We start from the raw sequence: 25,687 nt of genomic DNA, 5'->3' as shown, positions 1-25,687 counted from the left end.
GTAGAAGCTGACAGGGTAAGAAAAGTTCAGTGACTTGACTCATTTCAGGTACAAATGAACAAAGAATGGACCAAGGTCCAAGACATATCTCAGACACGACATGGTCATTCTCATACCCACAGAACTGTTAAGTTTAGCATTCTTTTTCAGCAGTCAATTAATTCATTGCACTTTGCCAATCACCAGCGGCCGCCTACAGGAAAGTTTGACCCGCGCGAGGCGCCGTAGTGCCCCTCCCTCCACCATTCTGTTCCCGGCCAACATGGCGGCCCCCGAATCAATGCCGGCTTTGAGTCTCGGCTCTGCAGACGAGGAGGAGACGATTCTCTATGACTTGCTGGTCAACACCGAGTGGCCACCCGAGACAGAAGTGCAGGTGAGCCGGGCTCTCTTTTAAGACTGTCGGCATGGCGCCGGCGCGGGGCGAGTGGAGCCACGTCACGGTGCCACGCAGTGCAAGCAGAGCGGGAGTAGCAGCCGTGCTGTCTCCTGGCAACGGCGGGGGTGCTGGGTCTGGGGCTGGCTGAAGGGTGTCTGAGCAGTCCACCTTGGCCCCGAATTCGGTTTTGTATCCCCACTCAGGCTGTCACCCTCTCAGTAAGTCAGTGTCACTCTTCTTCCTTAGAGGGAAGGAATCCTTGACACATTCAGACTTTCCTTGTAATCTTGTTATCGGTGGCGGGAGAATTTCTCAGGACTCTATGGTCTTTTAAAAATCGCAGTATTAGGTTTTTACTAGCGAGTGTGTGTGTGTGTGTGTGTGTGTGTGTGTGTCTGTCTGTCTGTCTGTGTATGTCTGTGTGTGTACACGTACACCCGGGCCCCAAATAGGGTGCAGGCTGCTGGGCATTCATGGGACTTTAAGTGTGGAAGAGAGACAACCAGTCCAGTGAACGTTTCTCATTACCAAGCCCAGAGTGCTGTCTGAGTAAAATGCCAAGGGAGTGAAAAGAAAGAAACTGCCGTTCTGCTAGAGACAAAGTTACGGTGTTTGCCAACTTCTGGACCCTGGAGTTACTAGTTTCCTAGGGAGAGGTTTCGGGTCATAGGGTGAAAACCAGGAGTCTCAGGCCCATTTACTTGACATATACAGTGCCAAGTGCCCGACATGCCAGTGTATTAGACCCTGGGAAGACCTTTAGTAAAGATTCTTGAATCTGGCTTACTGGACTCCATCTGTTCCCCCCCCCCCCCCCCATCTTTTCTGAGTATTTATTCTGCTTGTCTTGAATTAGGTCTGGTAAAGGCAGAAATCTGCATATGTTGTTATTAGTTTCGGTTTCTAATGAGTGATGTGGACATTTTGTAGATTATGAAATTAAGAGGCTGTTGCTGCTGCCTTTAAGTTGGATAAAGTTATCTAACATTTCTGAAATGTCTATAATAATGTCTCAGAAGGCTTAGCGCTATACATTGATTTAAAAAAGCACAGAGTCACCTACCTTATATTGAAACCTCAAATGTCTGTAATGTCTCAGAATGCTTAGCGCTATACATTGATTTAAAAAAGCACAGAGTCACCTATCTTATATTGAAACCTCAAATGTCTGTAATGTCTCGGAATGCTTAGCGCTATACATTGGTTTGAAACACAGCAGAGTCAACTTATATCGAAAGCTCATTGTACTCTGCCTTCTCTTTTCTCTTCGTTATTGATTTCTACATCTGTTTCCTACAGCTGTTGACCTGTAAGCTCTGCCTCGGATTCACTTTATATCCCTCCACTGTGCCTAATTGTTTTCTGATGATTCCTTCATGTTTGTTAAACGAGCGTCTTAGGGAATAATGTATCTGTCCCTACTGATATCTTTATTCCTTTTATTTTTGGTAGTACTTTAAAGCACCTTATTCACTATATGAAATATCTGTTATCCTTTATTCTACAGACAGTAGCATTCAGTTTATGTCTGTGAAATCAAATTAATGTAGTAGTTACATATCTGTGTTTTCTTAAAAACATTGTCTTCATGGACACACAACAGATAATCACTTTTCCTCTGAGTGAAATCTGTTTTAGTCTCTGTGCCCTCCATATAGACTGTGTTGACTGGGCAATTAGTATAGTCTTTGTTCAAACCCAGGCCCCTGAACGTCATAGGCATGTAGGCAAGTTCTGTACTGATTAGACACAGCTCAGCTGTGCCCCTGTGGCTCCTTGCCTTCTTATTGGTGTTTTGATTTGGAAACAGTTTCTAACCGCACCTTGGGGTTCTTTCTGACATATATCTATAAACATAATTCTCAGTCTTACTACCACTACACACAGTCTAGATAATGTTATTTCAACCCGTAAGAAGTTTGAAAATACTGATGCTGGTATTCAATTCTCTGGATATAAGTAGAGAATTATAAATTTAAATGTTTCAAGTATTATAAAATTCTCAACTCTAAGTTTTTTGTTTTCTTTTTTTAAAAATTGTAGCCCAGAGGCAACCGAAAGCACGGTGCATCATTCATCATCACAAAAGCAATCAGAGGTAAGGATGCCTTGTATTTTATGTATTATATAGTCCCTGGACAGGTTTTTTCTCCTTTCACAACTATGCAGTTTTAGCTTAGAGATTTAAAAGTGTGCTCTTTAGTGTTCTGTTAAAAAGAACCCAATGAAGATAGCTAGTATGCATGTTGTTTGAATTTAATTTCATGTGCACTTATTTCTATAGCTATAGGTATGCATGTATGTGTATTTTAATTCTCACCTATCTTTAATTCAGCCTAGAGCTAAACTCTGGCCTAGGCTTAGCCTTTATAAATGTGTTGTTGTACACGGGACGGTGATGAGTAAGTCCATTGTAAGTCTTGGAAAGACTATGGATATTGACAGTGATAAGCTTTCGAGAGACCATTGTAAGTAAGTGGTTTACACAGCATTTCAGATATAACTGGTCCAAAATATCAACTTAAATATTTGGTTAAAACTGGCCTTTTAGGGCTAGAGAGATAGCTTAGCGGTTAAGAGCATTGATTGCTCTTCCAAAGGTCCTGAGTTCAATTCTCAGCAACCACATGGTGGTTCACAACCATCTGTAATGGGATCTGATGCCCTCTTCTGGTGTATCTGAAGACAGTGTACTTCTATACATAAAATAAACAAATCTTGAAAGAAAAAAAAAACTGGCCTTTTATTTAACCAGTGATAGACTTTACCTATGAACCAGTAGGAGTCTGAAAAAGAATTGAGCATCAGCCTTTTTGAGCCATGAGGGCTTTATAACATTAATTAACAGATTAATATAGTTCTTCTAGGCTGACAAATTTAATGTTTTATATTTATTTATTACATATTTGTATGTATGTATGTATGTATGTATGTATGTATGTATGTGTGCCTGAGTATATGTGTGTACCAAGTGTGTGCAGAAACCCATGGCGGTCTGAAGGGATATAGAATCCCTTGGAGTTGAAGTTACAGGTGGTTGTGAGCCATTGTGAGTGTGCTGGGAACTGAACCAGCAAGAGCAGCTGGTGCTCTTCAGCTCTCTCTAGTCTTCACCTGTAATGTTTAGATGTGGAGACTTGTTTACAGTATTCTTTGGGACTGTGACTACTTGCCTTTCTGGCCTCAAAGGTCATCCTCATGTTGCATCTGAGTCCTTATGAAGAGAAAATTCAATTTAAGGAAGTAGAAAACTTGTGACTAGCTATGATTTTAGATAAGTTCTAATATATTTAGTTTTTAAAATCATAAATGAAATCTTGGCTTATTTAGAAAATACATATATAACTGATCAAAATAATTGTAGAAAAAAATTGGAAAGTATATGAATATTCACACATTATAATGGAATTTTCCTTATTTTACAACCTAGAGATGATGTTCTTCAGACTTTTCTCTCTTACTATATGCCTAGCTGTGTGTGTCTGTGTGTGTCTCTCTGTGTGTGTGTATGTGTATGAGAGAGAGCAAGAGAGAGAGAGAGAGAGAGAGAGGAGAGAAGAATGTGACAGCGTGATGATATAAAATATTTTTAAACCCATTTTAAATTTTGTTTTTCACAGACTTCTCCAGTTATTGCTTATATAGTTGCTACAGTGTTCAAATTAGTATCTTTATTTATATTTTGCATCAATAGTTTTGTTTTAAAGAACAATTTACTATGATTTCTAGTATCTCAAAACATTTTAAAAATTTGTAGTTAGGAAATATTTCAATGTTTCAAACAACATAAACTTGGATTTTACTGCAAACAATTATATGATCTTGTAAAAGTTATAGTATATATTAAGTTGGTCTTATTTTACAAGTTGTTTACAAATAACTGTTAAAGGAAAAGTGTTTCTTTTTATTCCAGATCATCTGTTATATTTGCGTCAGTACATCTGGTACAGGTGAGCCTTCAGTTCTTACAAAGATTACTATCTTCAGATTATTTAAGGTTTTGAATATCCAATTCTGGTGGGGATGTTGACATTCAGGCAAACCTGGTTTTTAGATAAGCATTTCAAAGACGTGGTGTAAGCTGATGTCACACACTTGCTGATCTCAGTACACTTGCTAGTTCCTGTTCCCTTAGTCAGTACTGATCATCTCCTGATGGGCCCTGATTCCTCTGATGTGTGTGCTCAACTGCCTAGGAAATGCCCCTGTGATGGATCTGTGTGTTGTATATATTAAGGAGTATTTTTTGTTCTTATTATTACATCACCTATGGTCAGTAGCTGAGTTGCTGTATGTTAGGGCTTCAGATTTTGCTTGTTGCATACTTTTTAATGCTTTGAGTGTTGTTATGTTTAGCTATGTTGTTGATTTCCAGGACAGGGAAATAAGTAAGTAATCCAATACAATGATAGGATTCTGCACTTATCAGTGTTTGTAGTATGGCTTTCTCTTAACCTTAACAATTCTAGAGATAAGATAGTTTTAATATAGAGACCTTTGTTCTCCTGTAGAACTATTTGTTCAGTGTTCTTTTATATCCTAACATCAAACCCTCTCTTTATAGATACAGTTATTACTTACTTACATATGATTTTTGTAGCTCAGTTTTAAGCTAGCTGATATGTTATAATTTCAGCCCTGCTCCGTTTTTGCTTCCTGACGGACTGGTTCGCTTGGTCAATAAACAAATAAACTGGCATTTGGTACTTGCAAAGTAAGTATGTGTAAAATCCACTTACAACTCTTCTAACTGCATTTTTGTCTAAGTCTCAATACAGACATGAATTTTGGGGGTCTTTGTAGCTTTCATTCTTGATTTTTTGTAAATTCCCTTTGTTACATATGGCCAGTATTTGAACATATGAATTTAAACTCTATTAAGTCATTTTCTATGATTTTATATCTGCATATTAATTTAATTCTCAAGTCAAAAGGTAGATAATGAAAGCAAAACAAAAAAACCGATTGCACCCATGCTGAAGACTCACATTCTCACAGCAGGCTGTCTTTCCCTTGTCTTCCATGCAGCAATGGCAAGCTTCTGGCCGCCGTTCAAGACCAGTGTGTGGAGATCAGGTAATGCTTCATGTTATCCTTATGGAAGATGTATTGATGAAAAAAGACCATTACTTATACATAAGAAATAAGGTTTTAAATATTTTCCACAGTGGTATAGTTGAAGGGATTTTACTATTGAATTAATTTTGTGAAGGGCCGATCACTAGCTTAGAAATGATGGCCCCTCAGAGTAGTTTGCTCATCTTTGTGCTTTTCTATTTACTTTGCTTATGCCTGAGAAATGATTTTTTTTTTTTTTTTTTTTAACGAAATGAAGGTAATATTCTAGAAGTCTGGAAGTAACTTGTTTGACTAGTTACTGGTGGGTCAACTGTTTAGAGTGATGTAATATATCTCAAGATGTAAAACAATGCTGGACACTTTGCAGTAATGGCACAAATGTGTCAATTGGATATAGGTCTGTGAAAGGTCAAGGTGGCGTGATTATTGCACGTCTGTTTGGTGTCTGTCAGACATTCAGTCATGCTATATTCTCATGTAAAATACACCTCTAGGAGCTGGACACATGGCTCAGTGGTTAAGAACACTTCTTGTTCCTGCAGATGACCTGGGTTCTCTTCCCAGGACCTGCCTGGAGGCTTACTGCTTCTTGTAACTTCAGTTCCAGGGACTCTGATGCCTCTTCTGGCCTCCATCTATACCTGTATGCACATGGTGCACATAAGCTCACTCCGGTACACCATAAATAAAAAATAAATAAAACTCAGAAGTAGTTACTGTGTTGTGAAATTTGCATCAACATACTAAATATATGCTATTTCTAGCACTGAGTGTCTCCCTCCCTTTTCTTAGGCAAAGCTTACCTGTTGATTATTAGGGTGTCAGTGGAGGTCTTGGGTGATGGCTGAGCAGATAAATAGCTTTCTGTGCAATCTAGAGGAGTGGAGTTTGGATTCTTAGAACCCGTGTGAAAAAACATATAGTCGTAGAGTTCTGCCTGGAATCCCAGTTCCTGCAGTAGGCAGACAGAAATGGGATCTCCACAGCAAGCTGGTTAACCATATCAGCTGAAAATGTAAGCTCTGGTTCGAACAAGAGACCCTGGTGCAGCATATAAGGGAGAGGCTGATAAGGAAGATACTTGCTGTCAGCTGTGGGTCTCCACATGCACATGTGTACACCACATACAAACATGAGAAAAGTTAAGGGCAAGAGGTTTAAAAATTCTTCGTTACTAATGGAAATGTTTTTCTGCGGCTCCATTGTTCTTGACTACACCAGTACTAGTGCCCATTCAGTTGCTATCACATTGGTCTTAGTTTTCTGCTGGTCTTTGATTAGGTTTTCTTCCCATGTATTTAAGCAGAATTGGATTATCTCAGCCTTTGGAGGAGTGGAAAGGTCTTTTCTCTATCAGGCACCGGCTTCATGTGGGGAGGGTTTCCGAGTCCTCACAAGCCACCAAGGGAAAATGATGGTAGTCTTTCCATGCTAAGTAATTTAACCCGATATGGCTATATGGATCCTTCTGTGTTACTGTTGTTTTTAACAGCATCTTTAAGCATCCTTTTTTGGCAGTGTTTGAATTTGTGTTGTTCACAGGAATTGACAGAACTCATTTGTTGCAGTTTTGTGAAGTGTCCTTTGAGAAACAAGCTTTTAGTGTATTCCTTACTTATGCACAGCAGTCAGAAAACAACATTCACTTTTCCCAGGAAAAGAAAAGTAGGATGAAGTGATTTTTGGTGTATCAATCAGGGCATGATGTGTGACCAAGATACTGAGGTATGTGATGTAGAGCCTGACCAAAGATTCATGGGATTTATTAATAAAATCTTTTGATGAAAGGATAATTTGTAAACACTTTGTGTACACAAACTTTGGTGTGAAAATAGCTCCACCAGGAAGCCTTTGAGAACACACTGTGCATGGAACGTCTCACAGCACAGCACCTGTAACACTGAGCACACTTAATGTTATTCTTGTTAAGTTAATGCCATTGCTGGGTGTTGTTAGTACTCCTGTTAACTCATGAAGTCCAGGCAGGTCTAAGAGGTTGTGCAGATTTTCCTGTACTTTAAAAATGAAAAGCTGGCACATGGGGTTAAATGCCCTTCATTAGAATTCAAGATCTGTTCTTTTCCCCTCAGGTTTTATGTTCTCTGTTTCAGCCATGCTGTGGTTTGGTATAGGTGTGGTGTGCCCTCTCATCATCTTTAGCATCTCTGTTTTCTACAACTCCATCATGTGCCATCTACCGGGAATGTGGTATGAGTGAGACCTAGGGTCTGCAGCTCTGATTATATTGTGTTTTCTTTATAATTAGGTATAGTCACTTTTTCTCTGTATGATATATTTCCACAAATATTGGTCTGACGATGTAGCTCAATCAGCTCACCTCAAAAACGTCATTCCCCACTTGTCTACACGTGATATAGTAGTCTATAGGTGTAGTAGTCTACACATGATGGAGAAATGTGGACTTTGCCTGAGGAATATGAAGAAGAGATGGTAAGAGGGAATTATAGAGGTGTAGCATTGCTCAGAGCTAGTATTCCGTTGCTCTTGTTGAGTGAATATAAGCACGTATATTGACTTTGCTGTAACCAAAACCAAAGTGTTTTCCAGTAAGGGAGTAATGGTCAGCAATGAAAAAAGGCAAAGGAAGTCCCCCAAAGTAAACTCTATGAGCAGCGATTGTCCTGGAGGTTTTGTTTGAGATAGGATCTGCAGCTGGCCTAGAGCTTTGGCTTGGATTACAGATGTGTGCCACTGTATTGGGCTGTTCTTGAATTTTAAAGACACTTGCTCTTTCTGTTCCACTTGCATTCTATCTAAAATAGTCAAGAGCAGTTGTCTGAATTATTTTAAACATTGCTGAGACAGATTACCAACTTAGGTTCCAAGAATGTATTCTGGCTTATAGTTCCAAGGAGATGCAGTCTATCATAGCGGGAAAGGCATGATGGAAGGATCATGAGGCTGGCTGGCCTTATGGTATCAGTAGTCAGGAATCAGGGAGAGAACAGGAAGTGGGGCTGGGCTATATAATGTCCAGGCCTTTCTGCAGTGACTAACTTCCTTCAACAAATGTCCACTTGTTAAAGTTCCACAACTTTTTCGAACACAGCCACCAGCTGGGGACTACATGGTAAAGCACATAGACCTGTGGGGGACATTTCCTATTTAAACCACTACAAGGGACAATGTAAGATTGTGTCAGTAGTAATTGTAGTAATGCTGAGTAGGTGTTTCAAGTGCGGGAGTTGTTTCTAGTATCATAGGTCATTATTTGCTGTTAGGAAGCAGTTAAGATGGGAAGAGACATGAAAAGTTGAAGCAGTTGAGATTTTTAGAGGGAGGCCTTCTTTTTGCAATATTACTTGGGTTGTTGTTTTCCAGTGTTGTGTTAAATGCTGTCAGTCACTTAAGATGCTGACCTTAACTTGTCTGTGCTAGGGGCTGACTTTAGGTAAAATAACAATGTGTGAATTACTCTTTAATTTGTAATTTACCAGCAGCTACAAATTATAATTGGTCAATATGTGTTTCCTTATTTTTTAAATAGTGAAATAATAATTCCATATGGCTATGGGTTTTTGTTTATATGGGGACTAATTAGAAGCTGTAAAAGAACCCAGCAAAGACACGAAGAGACTCTTATGAAGATGTGTAAATATTCCCATCCCAGAGTTTACTTAACTACAGTAAATGATGGATGGAAAAACCATTATGTCCATCCAGCTTTCCTCTTCCCTAGCAAAACAGCAACACTCTTTACTATCATGTTAAGGATGAGAGTAATGCACATTTATTCATTCAGTGTTTTCTCTGAGCTGTGTGAGGTGCTGTCATACCATTTTATTTAAAGGGAAGGGCAACACTAATCCTTTGTCTCAGTCATAGAGATTGAGCTGGAATCAGGTCACTTTCCTTTCAGAGTGAGTTCTTTCTGCTTCATTCCATTTGGGAGCTGAGCAGCATGTTGTTTTAGATATTTATTTCTGTATTTATATCTGTAGTCATAACAGCATTTCAAAAATAGCTAAAATATTAAGTTTTGTAAATTATTTAAAATGCAGTGCTTAGTAGACCCTTTAGAAATAATAGAAAATACAGTTCAATAGAAAGAACTAGAAATTAATTTGTTTGACCCTTCAATTATTTTACTATTAATATTTTGACATGCCTTCTTTAGTACTTCTCTCTCTTTCTCTCTCTGTGTGTGTGTGTGTTTGTGTGTATGTGATTAGTGTGTAATATAATTTATTCTATTTGATACCAATTTCTGAATTACTCTTGTGAGTTTTAAATTTAATTTACATTTTAAAATTTATGTTACTTTTTTCCTGAGTAACCTTTGAAATGAATCTAATATGAAATTGTTCCATGTCAGGTATAGTAATTGCATAATATTTCATTGGATGTGCACATCAAAATTTAACTAATTTCTTTATACTTGATATACTTTTCTTCTTTATGAATTAGGTTGTATTGTTTTTCTTGATAACTATATAAATCTGTAATAATTTTCTGTGAATAACTTTGTAGAAGTGAAATTTCTAGGTCAAATCCTGTGGATATTAGAGTTTTAGGTAATTGTTATTAAATTATGTTCTAGAAGGTTCACCAGTTTTTATTTTGAATACAGTTTGTACTAATTATACTACTATGTTATGTATGTCAAGATTACAACTGTAAATAGATTACTGGTTCATGTATTATAACCTATTTATGTTATGTGATTTATTAAAGTAGATATCATATATCTCTCTTTTTCTATGTGATAGACTTTGTAATATGGTATGGATTAGTGGTTCTTAACTAATATCAATGTGTGGAGTTTTAGTCAATAATCTTACTTGGGTCCCATTCTTGACTTACTGAGTCAGATTCTTGGGCCTGTGGTACATACATTCCTGATGTATCATAAGACAATGTTTAAACACACTTTTGTTGGAGCTCTGTGCTCTTGTTCTAGCCCCATTTCTGTAACAAGAAGATTGCTGTTAATGAGATAATCCATTTGAGACACTAAACCAGCATCTATGTGACAAGGATGACTTACTGTTATGTATAGGCACTGTCTAGATCATAGTATCTCAGGTGTTTCATAGACTCTCATATTGGTGTCTTTAGGGTAAAACTATTGTTTTTATTTCTCATATATTTGTAGGTCTGCAAAAGATGATTTTACATCAATTATTGGGAAATGTCAAGGTAAGTGTTTTCAAAATTTTGAAATATGAAAAAATTTCAATCAGTAATGGTTTACAATGTTCCTGTAAAGTGCGAATAGATATTCCAAAAGGGTTTACGCGTAGAATTATTTTTATGACTATATTAAACTTCTTAAATTATAATTATTCAATCTTTAATCTTCTTTAAATATTTTGCTTTGACATGTTTAGGTTTTAGGACTTTGAAACTTAAATTGTGTTTTAAAATATTCAAGGCTATTTTTTTTTGAAAAAGTAATTTGTAAGTGTAATCTTCTATTTTGGGATAAATATTTAGTTATAAGTTCATAGTTCTTTAACAAAAACTAGTAAAAAAGTATGTGATTTGATCTTTTTTACTAATACTTATAAGTTTTAAGACTAGATATTTTATTTCATTGTCAGAAAGCTAATATAGTTTCTGGCCTCATTTGTATTATTGGTAATATGCACATAATTTTAAAATATTAAATTATAGAGAAATTATATGAGTTAATTATGTACACCTTTACACAATGGTACATGACAGCTAGTTAGAACATGTAAAACAGTAATGATTAGGTACTGCAACTCTACCTAAAATTTCTCAGTTGATTGCTCCTGACTGTGGAACTGAGTTCTTATTTTGTGACTCTGTTCAGAATCATCTTAGTCTACCCATCAGTCTTCGGGTTCTAAAGCTATGATGAAACACCACGATGAAAGCAAGTCAGGGAGGAAAGGGTTTATTTGGCTTACAGTTCCACACTGTTCATTATCACAGGAAGTCAGGACAGGAACTCAAACATGGCAGGAACCTGGAGGCAGGAGTTGATGCCGAGGCCATGGAGAAGTGCTGCTTACTGGCTTGTTTCCCATGGCTTGCTCAACCTGTTTCCTTATAGAACACAGGACCACCAGCCTAGGAATGGCTCCACACAATGCGTTGGACCCTTCCCATCATCACTGATTAGGAAAATGCTCTGCAGGCTTACTACAGCCTGATCTTATGGAGGCATTTCTTAATTAAGGTTAACTTTAAGTCATGTCTTCTTCCCTTGATATAGTTCCATCTGCCAGGAAGCTTCTGCTTTTGCATTGCATTAATTTAACCAGTCCTTTCTTTGTGAGGTGAAGTGGGAGTTCTTTCTTCAGACCTTTCTTCTGTGGTCTCTTCCCTACCAATTGTGAATATCCATGATTCTCTGATACTACAACATTTAACCCTGAATTTCCATTCTTAATAGTTGGTTTTTCTGATTCCCAGTTCAGATTATGTGTTACTTTCTAGTTGCTGTGACAGAATATTTGATCAAAAGAACTTAAGGAAAAAAGGATTTATTCTGGCTGGCGTGGGTTTTACAGTCCATCATGGAGGCAGGACTGTGTGATTGGCTAAATAGTCCGTTAAGAAGCACAGAAGAGTCTGGAAGCAGAGGGGGGTCATAAAAGCTCAAGACCCATTCCTCACTGATCCACTTCCCTTAGCAAGACTCCACTTTTAAAACATGTACAACTTCTCAAATAGTACCACTACCTGGGACCAAGTGTTCAAAGACATGAGTGTGTAGGGAATATTTCACACTCAACCATAACAGACTGTAAATTCTTTGAAGGCAGGGCTCCTCTACATGGGACTACCATGTAGGAGCTACCTAGTTCCATAGGACTACCATGTAGAGGAGCCCTGTTTGACTCTGTTAGGTTGGTAATGATGTGTGGAAGCTGGTGAAATGATTTTTATGAACGAGTATGTGTCTATTGGCTAATTTTGGAAACTTCTGAGTGTCTATTTGTTTTGTATACTGTAGTACATATACATTTTAAAAAATAATTATCAGTCATGCTTTGTATTCCTGTTGTGTACTCTGTATACAAATCACAGCAGGACCTTGTGCATTGATAAGCCTTTCCTATGGAGTAGCCTTTCCAAGATAATAAGGCAAACAGTGTTTAAATGTGGACTATCAAGTTGGATCTCAGGTATTCCCTGCATTTACTTCATGTAGTAGTCTTAACAGTAGTTGCTATGTTAGGTCAGATATTACCAAGAAGTCTACAGAAGAGTCATGTGGGTTGTTCAATTGCATATTCACCAGTGTAACCTTCTTGCCTGCTGAAGGTTTAAGAAGTCTGAGATAGGCTTCTGAGCATGCTTGGTGTTGGAGTGATCCTGACGTATAGGGAGGGTCCTTTTGAGGTTTGGCATTAGGTATCTGCTCTTAGCTAGTAAATAAGCTGAAAAGCCACAAGTTAATATGAAAATGGGAAGTTCAACTATTCTATATTTCATACAAATTATTAAGAGTTTTTTAGTGTGTACTGTTAATGTGGCAGCCTAGATGAGATAATGCAGTGAGAACTAATGCTTTATTTTGTTGGCTTCTGGATGTGGGAATTTATGACCTTAATGCTGCATTAATGGCTTCTCTCTATTTTGTATAATGCAAGGCAATGATCATTTGCTTATTATTTGACTCATCTTTATGGGAATTACTCCCATATGCCAAGTGATATTTCATGTGTGTGCCCAGAGAAGAAGAGCCAGATTGTTGTTAATGCATTTTTGAGACTACATATTGCAGAGTCTGCAAACTGAAATAGGAGCTATTTGGTTCCACTTTGATATTTTTCGATTATTGTTTTATAAAAGATAGGCCATTTGAGAATGTTTGAAATGTGGGCTGGAAGTTGTTTGGCTCTGCTTGCTAGACCATTAAGTCAGTCTTTTTTTTTTTTTTTTGTCCTAAAAGTAGCAGATGGAATTAGACTTTTTGAAGACCTTCTGTGTTGAGGTTTTCGTTTTCTTACTTATTGTAAGAATGCTGAGAAAGAGCCTGTTGGTCTTCGAGTTCAGGATGTGCAGATGGACAGCCCCTGGTTGCCTCTGACTTCCCAAAGCCTCATCAGCTTACTGTAAGATGCCATGAAAGAATGAGTTTAAGTGTATGTCTTGACATGAAAAATATCAGAAAACATAAACTATTTTAAATGCCCAGACTTTGAAATGAAATACCCAGTTTTCAAAGTGTGAGTCTAATGTCTCAGATTATCCAACATCCCTTCTCTCCTTTTTTGGGTATTTTTAGTGAAAAAAAATATATTTTAATTGAAAGTGTAATACACATTCTCAGTAGCAACGAAGGATGAGCAAAAGTAGACATAAACCCATCTCAGACATGAGATGAGTATTGCTCATTTTTCAGGAGATTTTCTCTAATACCTAGAGCAGAATATGTTCTAAAGAAGTAAACTGTTATGTAATCCGCTTTCTCTGCTGAATGATGGCTTTGAACTCTTTTAGACTGAAGTTTAAGGCAAACTTCCCCAAGTTGCCTTCTTAACTTATTTTTCATGGTAGATAACTTCCAGGGTATTTACACTTAGGTCTTAAAATTACCAAGACAACTGTAAATATCCCTATAAAATTGATCTAAGTAGCAAACAACTCAATGTCATATTTAATTCCCCCCAAATCAAGGCTATTATTAGCACTTTGTGTAGACATAGACATCAAAATATTATACCTATCCATGAGGAATATGGGTATGTAGACTGTTTTCATTCCTTTCTGATTTTATACTTTGATAGTGCTGGTCTCAAGTTAGGAGTGAGTAGTGTTTCTTTTTTATTTACTGAAGAGTTTGTATAGAATTTGATACTGTGCTATAAAAATGAGCTGAAATTTTCAGCTTTAATTGTGCTTTCTTAAACAAACAACTTCAGTTCTATCAGTATTTGTGTACTGTCTTCTTGATAAAATGGCTCCTTATGCTACTCTGTCCTTCATTAACTCTAGTGAAACTCCTGGCTGGGCCTTTGCTTTGCTCAATGTTAACACAAATTGGTTTGGGAGTAATTACTATTATTGCATGGCATATTTTCATTTCCTGTCCCAACAGGTTTGTTTGCTTACTTGATTATTTATTTGAGGCAGGGTTTGCTACTTAGGCTGACCTGGAGCTCACAAGCCCTGTGCCACCATTCCCAGCTCATACCCTGACTGTTTTATTTAGTATATGTGCCTTGTAGGGAACATTTGATTGGACTTGCCCGTTTTCATATTCTGAATATTTCTGTTATTTAATTGGAGTGTTTAGAACATTTATATTTAGCACAGTTAATGATTTAATTAGGAGGAAATCTATCTACTTTGTTTTTCTATTTGCTCAGTTTGAGATGGGCAGTCCAGCTTGAAACTTATTATTTAATATTAAATGTGATAACATAGTTTCAATGAATTAATATAACATGAGAAAGCAGAAAAAGTGATATTTTTTATTTTAATTTGCATTCTTCCTAGACATTTAAATTAACAACCTTTCATAATCTTGTATACACATGAATTGACTTTTTAAAAATTGGGGTATGATGGTTGACTAACACACTTGTACTAACTGGTTTTGTGTCAACTTGACACAAGCTGGAGTTATCACAGAGAAAGGAGGTTCAGTTGAAAATGCCTCATGAAATCCAGCTGTAAAGCATTTTCTCAATTAGTGATCAAGGAGGGAGGACCCCTTTTGGGTGGTACCATCCCTGGGCTAGTAGTCTTGGGTTCTATAAGAAAGCAAGCTGAGCAAGCCAGGGGAAGCAAGCCGGTAAGTAACATCCCTCCATGGCCTCTGCATCAGCTCCTGCTTCCTGACCTGCTTGAATTCCAGTCCTGACTTCCTTTGGTGATGAACAGCAGTGTGAAAGTGTAAGCTGAATAAACCCTTTCCTCCCCAACTTGCTTCTTGGTCATGACGTTTGTGCAGGAATAGAAACCCTGACTAAGACAACACTTTCTGTTTCTCCTTGTAAATAATAACATAACAAACCCAGGAGCATAGGTGTCTTTTAAACATGCTGATCTAATTTGCTTTTGAAATCATTACGAAGGAGATTTCTGGGTCATATGGAAATTTTATTTGTAATTTTAAAATTGATTTTCATATGTTTCATTACAATTATTAAGGTATTATCAAAATCTTAAATATGATTAGGAATAACTCTTGTTTCATCTACCTCAATATATTTCCCCTTTTCATTTCTCAGGCTGTATATTCTTGGAATATATACTGTTAATATGTAAAGGACCTCAGTTATACTTGTAGTATTTTGTATTTTTAGAGGAGCTGAACTTAGGAGATTGGAATAATTACTGTTTTACCAACTCTCTAGGCTGATGCTACTTAAACTTGTTCTACTTGTGACCCCTATTTGTCTGAGAAAATTTTACATGAACCCAGGCATATAGGTATACAAATACAATATTTATTAATTTATTATCAGTAAATATATTAAAATGTGTAATTTTCCTTTTTACTGAAGAGGAAAACAAACCTTGACAATCATGAGATAGACGTACTTGGCTCTGTGCTACTCCAGGATGTCAAGCATAGTTAGTGCTTTGCAGAGTTTGACTGACAGTTTGATTTTTGTAGTCATCAATGCTGAGATTGTGTTTCACATAAATACATAATGTAAAGTGGCGGAAGTATGCTTAAGACCATTTAGAAATTGTGGGAAGTTGTGTCGTAATTCTAAACTAAAATTCTTTGAAGAATTTTTTAAGCCATCAACTCAAATAGCAATTTTAAAGCCAAACATTCTGATACACTACAATGCAAATATTTGATACATGCTGACAAATGATGGTAGGAAAATAATAAAAGTCTTTGTTTTCTGTAAATAAAATTTTATTTCTCTAGGAGCATAAAATTTAGTATGTATAGCAAAGAAATTGTGGTTCACCACGCACAGTCGTTTTTGAGTCTGAGGGAGGATTTCAGTCAGTCTTCCTTGCTGTTGTATGGTGTCACGTGGCATGTAACATGTAAAGTGCATGTGTTATATGTTCAGAGCCTATGGTTCAGCTAGGTAGCACCATGTGGGTGAATGCTGCCAGGAGCACTTCAGATTCAGTATGTGTTTGATTTTGAATCAATTTTTGGTTATTGTATGTTCAAAATCTTTTTTTTTATCATTGTCAACCTTCTCTTGATTCTCATAGTTAGATTTGCAATCCCATATGGCAACTCACAGTTTAAGAACCTGGGTTCTCGCATGCCTTTTATCCCAGCACTTGGGAGGCAGAGGCAGGCGGATTTCTGAGTTTGAGGCCAGCCTGGTCTACAGAGTGAGTTCCAGGACAGCCAAGGGTAACAGAGAAACCTTGTCTCGAAAAACCAAAAAAAAAAAAAAAAAAAAAAAAAAAAAAAGAACCTGGGTTCTCAGCTTTTGCTTATTCTTAATTTCATAAGTATTTTGAGTACTTATTCCTGAGCTCTCACTAGTCTAGGGTGTGTTCAGCCCATTGTGTAGAGTGTCCATCAGTGCTCTAGCAGTAGTAAACTGCTTTGCTTATAAAGTAATGGAGCCAGAATTTGCCCTGGTTTGTTTCATGAAGTTTTCTGGGAACTGTTGTGTTGACTGAAGCATTAGATCACGTTAGGAGATGAGGGACTTAACTGCATGTTTTCCTTAGTTGCAGTCATTAAAACCGTTAGCTGTCTTTATTATCTATTGTTTAAAACACCTCTCTTCTTTTTGTTATAGTTCCAAAAGACCCAAAGCCCCAGTGGAGGCGGGTAGCATGGAGTTACGACTGCACACTGCTGGCCTATGCTGAGAGCACAGGGACTGTAAGGGTGTTTGATCTCATGGGCAGCGAGCTCTTTGTCATTGCCCCGGTATGTGCGGACTTTCAGTAATGAACCTCTGTCTCTCTCTGTCTTTCTCTCTCTGTGTGTCTTCTATGTATAATGTATGTGTTTTCTATGTATGTATCTTCTATGTATAATGTTGCAATGGATGAGTGTGAAGAGAGGTGAAATATAAGAATACATGAGAATAATAAGCTGTGTTCTTAAATATTTGGCATCTAGTTAGGTAATTGTAGTCATATAGTATTTATTTAGTTATATAGTATTTATTTATTTTTGTATTTGGAGTGCACTCTGTAAATGTAATCCATTTTGTAACAAGAAATGAATTGAAATGATTAAACTCTTAAGATCAAGGAATCTCTGAAATAAAAGTGTTTATTGAATTGTGGTAGAGACTAGCCAGAAAAACAAAGTCTCAGGACCTGGCAAAATTTCTCCCATATTTAGGAGCAAGACTAGGTACCAGTTAGAAACTGTCTCCTAAACTTAAGAGTGAAGAGCCCTTTTATAGACTAAGGGAAGCACTGCTCACTGTGGATCGCCATTGCTCTGGAACAGCTGGGTGGGAGAGTGAGAAGCAGGGAAGCCTAGGATGTGAGGACCATCTGTAAGGAGAAGAAGCAGGGAAGCCTAGGATGTGAGGACCATCTGTAAGGAGAAGAAGCAGGGAAGCCTAGGATGTGAGGACCATCTGTAAGGAGAAGAAGCAGGGAAGCCTAGGATGTGAGGACCATCTGTAAGGAGAAGAAGCAGGGAAGCCTAGGATGTGAGGACCATCAGTAAGGAGAAGAAGCAGGGAAGCCTAGGATGGGAGGACCATCTGTAAGAAGAAGCAGGGAAGCCTAGGATGGGAGGACCATCTGTAAGGAGAAGCAGCCATTGCTTCTAGATTGGCTGGCTGAACAGCAATGTGACATGTGGGCCTGTGGTTGGTCCTGATGGGATTTAAGTCATGGTTTTAGCATAAACGGTGTGTTGGTTTCATGCTTTGCCTTCTCGTGCTATTCCTCCATCTTCTGGCCCCCATAATTACATTTAGAACATCTCAGTTTTTCTTTAATCATAGGATGGGTTGTTGATAGGTTATAGTGAGACAAGAAATCAGTGGGCCATTGCAACAGAAACCACTTACAGAAAAACTAGACTTTTACCTTATAAAGGACAGGAACTAAAAGGGAGAGTAGAGGAAAACTAATGGGACCAATCTAAGACGTTAATGTTGGAAATCAATGATACGGAAAATGATTTTCCTAAGAAACATTGGAAACATTGGAAAGAATGCCTCATACTGTAGAAGTTCCACAAAACCAAGCCAAAGTTCAAATTACCATTTAATAGGCTAGTGCTCTCCAGTAGGACTATAATGAAAGTTATCTATGTGGTTAAATATAATTTTATATTTTCAAGTAGTTATAGTGAGGAACAGGTGAAATTTATGGGTGATGTATTTTATTTAATTATAGAATATTTACCACATGATCATTTAAACATGTAATTATTATGAAATGTTATGAGATGTTTGCAGTTTTGCCTTGGTACTAAGTGTGAAATTTGGCATGTGTTTTGATATTTTCGTATTTGTAAACTCTCTTAGTTTGGATTAGGCCTGTATTGAATGTTTATTGAATAGTTCCACATTATGAAGATCTATTTAGAATATTGGAGAGAAGCCTTTTTTTCTCTTTGTGTTTTTCAGTTTCTGTGGGTCTGTAAATTAATTTGACAAGAGATGGGTTAATATAATAAAAGGCAGACAATGATAATTGATACTAATATGTTCACATTTTTGGGGCTTTATGGAAAAGTGAAAACCCAAGGAAGCAGTCTGAGCCAGGAGCTTATGCACTGGGAGATGTGACTACACAGGGAAATGGAATGGGCTGCTTGGGGTGTGCACTGTGGGAAAGTGGCGTGGGAACATATAACGCACCGACTGATCTTCAGAGGCTCACAGACTGATTTTGGTGTGCTTCTTTTTCCTCTGCCTGATACAGAGGGACACTATCATTGAAAGAAATTTATGCCTCATTTTTAAGTAAGTAAGGAGAGACTGGAGAGCCTTACCTGTCTATTGATTCTCATATTTTTTTAGCCTAAAATAGTCTTCGTGCCAAGACAGAGGATTCTGGTCACATTCTTGGTGAAATACTGTTCTGTTTCTCTCCAAAGGTGCTTAGACTCAGCTCTTCATCTGCATGGCCATATATACAGTTGCCTGATGGAAAGGCTGACATCGAGTGCTGTACTTTCCCTAAGTTGCTGAGTAGGCATATGGAAAGTACCTGAAGTCTTTTTAGCATCGACTGTTGCAGTGGGGATTAATATTTGAAAGCTTTTGTTTTGAAAGAGGCAAAATGGTGGCATTGCTTCCTTTTCTTTTTTCCCCTTTATTTTCCAGAGGATTTGAATAGAAAAGTGCTTATCTAGCAGAGCAGTTAGGAGCCTGGTCTGAACTTGGTGTGACAGCCAGTATCTGGGATATTGTCCAATTACGTATGTGCTAATTTATCTGCTATCTCTATAGTGACTTAATTTTCTCCTGTTTTCAGGCATCTGTCTTTGCTGGGGACTTAAGCTACGCCATTGCTGGGTTGGTATTTTTAGAATACAAAGCAAGTGCACAGTGGTCTGCAGAGCTCTTGGTCATCAATTACCGAGGAGAACTTAGAAGTTATCTTGTCAGGTAAAAATGCATTGGAATGCATTTTGATATAATATTTATTTTTCTGATTTAGTGTCAGATACTTATTTTTTATCATTTTATGAATAGTTGCAAATATATTAAGCATGTTGAAAAACTTATAGAGGAAATACTCAAATATTTGTGTTTGAATTCCGTGTTTAGAAGTTCATTATATTTTATGTGTCATATTTCTAGTCATCTATTCATCATTCCAGCCAGCTGTTAATCAGTTGTATCTTGTATTTCATAGTATCTTCAAAACATCAAATCCCTGCAAATACATATTATTGCGTTCATTATTTGATCCTAGTTTTTTCTGAGGTGAAATCTGCATACAGTGGGATACACAAGCCTTACTTGTAGCTCCCTTGATAGGTGCCTTGGTTGTACCATGCATACCTTTGTCATGAAACAGAACATCACCACTATGCTAGAGAGCTCCTTCCTCTCTCTCTCCTCCACATCTACCTCATGACAACTACCATTTTCAAAAGTTTTAATTTTTAATCATAAATTAGTTTTCCCATTGAAACTGTTTACATCAATGGAATCATGTGATGTACAGTCTTTTGCTAAATGAATCTCATTGATTTAGCATATTTTGAAATTTATCAGTTTTTGCATAACATTACTTTATTCCATTTTACCAGTGATTCATCTTTCATAAAATATGTAAAATGTATTTGCATATTTATATACAGATGTATCATGGTTTGTTTATTCATTCATTTATAGATAGACTTGTATGCAAACTGGATCATTTATGACCATTGGATCATAGCATAGATTGTACTATGGCCATTCTTGCATATGTCTTTATGGATAAGCATGCTTATTCCCACTGGGTCATTATCTTCCATTGTAATTGCTTGGCCATAGGATGATGTAGTTTATTTTTATATGAAACTACAGACTCTTAAACAATATGATTGTATCAGTCATATCCACACTGTAATGTATCTGTTTTTTTTTTTTTTTTTTTTTAATATCCTCAACAGTGTTTAGTGCTGTCGTCTTTAAAGTGTAGGTGCTACCATATCTACTGGTGTCCATGGTGGTTTAATGGTCCTTCTTTGTATTGTGCTTTCTTTAACTTAGTGTTGGAACAAATCAGAGCTACCAAGAAAGTCACAGTTTCAGCTTTAGTGGTCATTATCCGCATGGAATAAATACTGCTATTTACCACTCTGGTCATAGGTAAGCAGTCATTGTTCTCTTATGTATTGGACTATTAGGTGCATATAGGAATCTTGGCTTCATCAATCTGTCCTTCTGTGCAAAATTATGTCTAATATTTGTGATATTGTACTCACATCCTGTTCCTTTTGCCTCTGGTCTGGCTTGGTGAACTTTGAAGGAGACAAGACATTAGAAATTTCTTTGGGAAATTTGTCCTGTTCTATTAGCCTTTGGACCTTTCTCTTACTTGCACATAATTCCTGTCTCAGTGTTATTTGGAGGGCTGAAGGACCGTGCATGCAGTGCCTTCAAATAAAAAGGCCTCAGTAGACATCACCTTTCCCCTTCAGTCAGGCTGATTGCTTGTTATTTATGCAGCTCTTCTCAACACCTGCTCCTGTTCTTCATATCTTCTCTGCTGTTTGTATGTATTTTGTAAGTTGGCCAAGTTACCTGTCTGGGTCTCTAAATGGAAGGAGTGTCAGATTTTGAATCAGATGAATGAATGTAACATGAGTTCTGAATTTTTATTATGATGTGTGTCTACTGATGAGTCTTAAACTCTCTGTCATTATTCTTGAGTCTCTGATTAAGAATGTGCTCAAGCTTTGTATGCCATTCATGTACAAGTCTATAGCTTTTCATTCAGAATTTTAAGAAATCTTTATATGGTAAAAGAACTTGCATACATATGATCATGGACATACAGACACAGATATGTATGGAGACAGATACACACAGACACACACAGAGACACACAGATACAGACACACAGATATACACACAGATACATACATGGACACACAGACACACACAGACACACACACACACATATACACACACACATATACACACACATGTTTGCACACACAGGAATCCCATAAAAATCCAAAACTAGTCATAATATATACTCAAATAACCTGTAAGATTAAAAAAAACCTCTCTGGCTACATTCTGAGACAAAGAACCTCCAAAATTGTTGAATTTGTTTTGCTTGGCCATCTGCTTAACATGAGGCCTACCCTTAAGAATGGTTTACTTTTGCAGCAAGACTTCCTTGGAGAAAATTATTTTCCATTTGCAAGTGGTTCTCATTTGGAGATTGTTTCTGGATTGGGATGTGGGCATGTGTCCACTTCTTTTTTCAGCTCTAGGACCCCATCTAGTGTAGACCTGTGTAAGCCCTGTGCATGCCTCCTCAGTCTCTGTGAGTTTCTATATTCATTGATTATGTTGATTTAGAGGCCTTGTTTCCTTGGTGTCATCCATCCCCTCTGGCTCTAACACTCTTTCTGCTGCCTCTCCCATAGGGTTCCCTGAGCCCTGATGGGAGGATTTTAATGACAGCATCATATTTAGGGATGAGTGTCCCAAGGTTTCTCCCTGTCTCTGCATTTGTTTGGCTGTGGCTCTCTGTGTTTGTTCCCATCTGTTGCAGGAGGAAAAGTTCTCTGATGATGGCTGAGCAAGACACTGATGGATGAACATAGCAGAATGTCATTAGGAGTCACTGTATTGCTGCATTCATTTAGTAGAATAGTAGTATTAGGTTCCACCCTAGCTCCCTGGGCTATCTAGTCTCAGGTTCTTGGTTGCTTGGGCAGTATTGGAATGGATTCCATCAGATGGATGGACCTTAAATCCAATCACATGTTGGTTGGTTTCTCCCAGAAGTGTTGTGCCACTATTGTACCACTGTATTGTGCAGGTAGGTCATTCTTGGAGAGCAAAGGATTTGTAGCTGAGTTGATGTTTACCTTTCTCCTTTGTTAGTGTGCAGAGTGCCCTGCAGTACCAAAAACTCTAGTCCAAAGGGAGAAGGCTCTAGTTCGGCATCGGCTCCATGTTCAATGAATTGTGTAGGTGTTCAGCAATAGAGCCTTACAGTCATTTTGTGGAGAGCCACAAAATAGCCTTGGAAATTGGTACTCTTGGTGGTGGGATTAATATCAGATTGAATGTCTATTGTGACAGAATATCTCAGGGCTGGAACAAGTGCAGCTCAGGGGTCCATGTGTGTAGTCTTTGGTTCCTCCTTTTACTCTGCAAAAACTTAACAAACAAACAAAAGTCCTATTCTAGTCCAATTTGCATTTCTTGCCTACTAATGACGATGCACAGCTCTTCTATGTTAAGTGGCTGCTCCTCTTCACTGGGAAATGCTTATCATAGGGTTTTTAAATTGGGTACATTGGTTCTGACGTTTTGTATACTCTGTAATAATCTGTATGTTAATTCTGGATGAATGAGATGCATGGTGGATACTTCTCAAGATGGCGCTTGTCTTTACAGTTTTTCTTTCTTTTACCTTTTATATTTGTGAGTGAAGTTTGAATATAATTTCAAGTGTTAAGTAGTCCTAAAAAATCCTTTGCTCCAGATTCTTGTTTTCTACAAGCATACACCATTAGTTGATTTTTTTTTGTTTCTAAGATTGAAGTAAAATGCTTACAGTATTATTTTTTTTTTCAAATTTTACATGCTATATATTGACTCCTCTTTGTGGACAATGGTATTTATTTTTCTTACCCACTTGCTAGGTTTGTACAATGCTTTGCTTTTCTCCTTTACTGCTCAAACCCTAGTTTTATGGGTGAGTACTCTTGTTACGCACCAACTAGAATGCTCACAGTATTTCAGTAGTACGTTTTCATTCTTATTAAGGCCATGAGCATTGGTAGCTCCCCTGTGAAGCTCTGCTAGACCTTGTATAACTTACTGTAGAGTAGTCTACAGGCAGCAAATAATGGACGTGATGTACGTGAGGAGCTGATAAGGGTTAATGAAAATAGTGATCAGAGATGGAGAGTAAGGTGCAGATGACAGCTTGCAGTGGTTCTCAACCTGTGGGTCACGGCCCTTTTGGGGGTCAAATGACCCTTTCACAGCAGTTGTGTATCAGATACCCTGCATTTCAGATATTCTGCATATCAGATATTTCATTATGAGTCATAACAGTATTAAAATTATTGTTATGAAGTAGTAACAAAAGCAATTTTATGGTTGGGTGTCACCACAACATGAGAAACTTTATTGAAGGGTTGCAATATTAGGAAGCATTAGGAAAGTTGAGAATCACTGGTCTATTAGTCTCCTAGTCTCCCTGTTGAGATGGCTGGGCAGGCAAAGGTCCTTGTCATAAACTTGATGACTTGAGTTCAGACTTTGGAACTTACATGGTATAAGGAGAGAACCAGCTTCTACAGATTGTCCTCTGACTTCCACACCTGTGTTGTCACACACACACACACACACACACACACACACACACACACACACACACCACACAAATATTTTAAAAAAAATGTCTAAAGACCAGCAAGAAGGTGAGGAGAGTTGTTTCTGGATATCAGTATATTAGGGCCCTTGCAGACAGAATAGCTAGCTCTAAGTTGGAAATGTCCTTGATGTTTTTTCTAGGAATAGCAGGGAGGCTGCTTTGGAAGAAGCCAGTTGACAAATATATTAGTTATCTTAGATCAAAAGGAGAATGCTTAGTGTTGAATCATGTAGAGCTTTGTAGGCAATATATGTGACATGTGTTCCTTTAAAATGTACTCTCTGGTTAGTTAAAGATTTCCATTAATTACAAACCCAGGAATGGCAGTCATGCCTGTAATCCCAGCTTGTGAGCATCTAAGCATCCCACGGCCTGTTTCATAGCAGGAACAGTCTATTTAATGAGTTGTAGAAAGGTGTATTCTAAACTCAAGGAGGAGCTCCCGTTGATTCTACAGTTAGGTAACTTGATAGCATTGGCTTAGAGATGAATGGCACTTATGTTTCTTGTTGAGAATTGCTGTCATGCAGGGATAAATGCAAATATCCCACTGGGAATGATAAAACATTTGCTTTGCAGTTTATATTTTCACTGTGTGGTCTTTTTTAAATGAAAGAAGGTAAAATATTTATCATGCTTTTGTTTATTTTCTATTTCTCTAGAATATGAGCATGTAACATTCATCATCTACAAGGATGTTATAAGTGCACAATAAATCAGCCATAGTAGAGTTGGGATAAATTGATAACACACAAACTCGTGGTTTTTATGAAATTCGTTGTGTTGTCTCATGCAGTAAGCTTTGTTCAAGAAGAGAAATTGAGATGGTGAATAGTATAACATGAGACAGAAATGAATTGGGCAGCTTGGGAATACTCTCTATGGACATGCTTGGTTATTTCCCCTCTGTATCTCAGTCAGCCAAACACACGCACTTTATCCTCCTCAAACCTTCAGACTATGTCCTGCTCTCACGCTGGCCCCTGCTTTCTCTACCCAGCGTGCCACCATTGTCTTCCTTTTCTTTTCTTTGGTCTACTGGTTTTATTTTTGTTTGTACTCTAGTTCTGGCTGAAAGAAGTCCCTTACCTCGTCTGCATTCTCAGAGGAAGCAACACTGAGTTTAGAATTGTTTTTAAAGATGTATTCATTTTATGCATAAGAATATTTTGTATGAATGTGTGTATATGTACCATGTGTGTGCCTAGTGCCCTCAGGTCAGAAGAGAGTGTAACATTTCATGGAGCTTGAATTACACATGGTTGTGAGCCACTCTATGGGCCCTGGGATTTGAAC

At 37.6% G+C, this 25,687-nt stretch overlaps 1 protein-coding gene across 2 annotated transcripts in view; it reads left to right on the top strand.

Annotated features, from left to right (window-relative positions):
- Nucleotides 1-221: 221 nt before the first annotated feature.
- The window catches only part of Nbas (NBAS subunit of NRZ tethering complex), a 284,871-nt gene continuing 259,405 nt past the window's right edge, over nt 222-25,687 (top strand). For both annotated transcript variants that reach the window (XM_034514140.2, XM_076942115.1), the window contains exons 1-9: nt 222-376; nt 2,423-2,477; nt 4,293-4,329; nt 5,016-5,093; nt 5,408-5,455; nt 10,575-10,618; nt 17,140-17,273; nt 19,799-19,932; nt 21,031-21,129. In XM_034514140.2, the coding sequence (XP_034370031.1) occupies nt 263-376; nt 2,423-2,477; nt 4,293-4,329; nt 5,016-5,093; nt 5,408-5,455; nt 10,575-10,618; nt 17,140-17,273; nt 19,799-19,932; nt 21,031-21,129 (743 nt within the window). In that variant the 5' untranslated portion in view covers nt 222-262. The remainder of the gene's footprint in view (nt 377-2,422; nt 2,478-4,292; nt 4,330-5,015; nt 5,094-5,407; nt 5,456-10,574; nt 10,619-17,139; nt 17,274-19,798; nt 19,933-21,030; nt 21,130-25,687) is intronic.

The sequence above is a fragment of the Arvicanthis niloticus genome, chromosome 11 (assembly GCF_011762505.2).
Source record: "Arvicanthis niloticus isolate mArvNil1 chromosome 11, mArvNil1.pat.X, whole genome shotgun sequence".
NCBI lineage: Eukaryota > Metazoa > Chordata > Mammalia > Rodentia > Muridae > Arvicanthis > Arvicanthis niloticus.
This window is presented reverse-complemented; position numbering and strand designations above follow the sequence as displayed.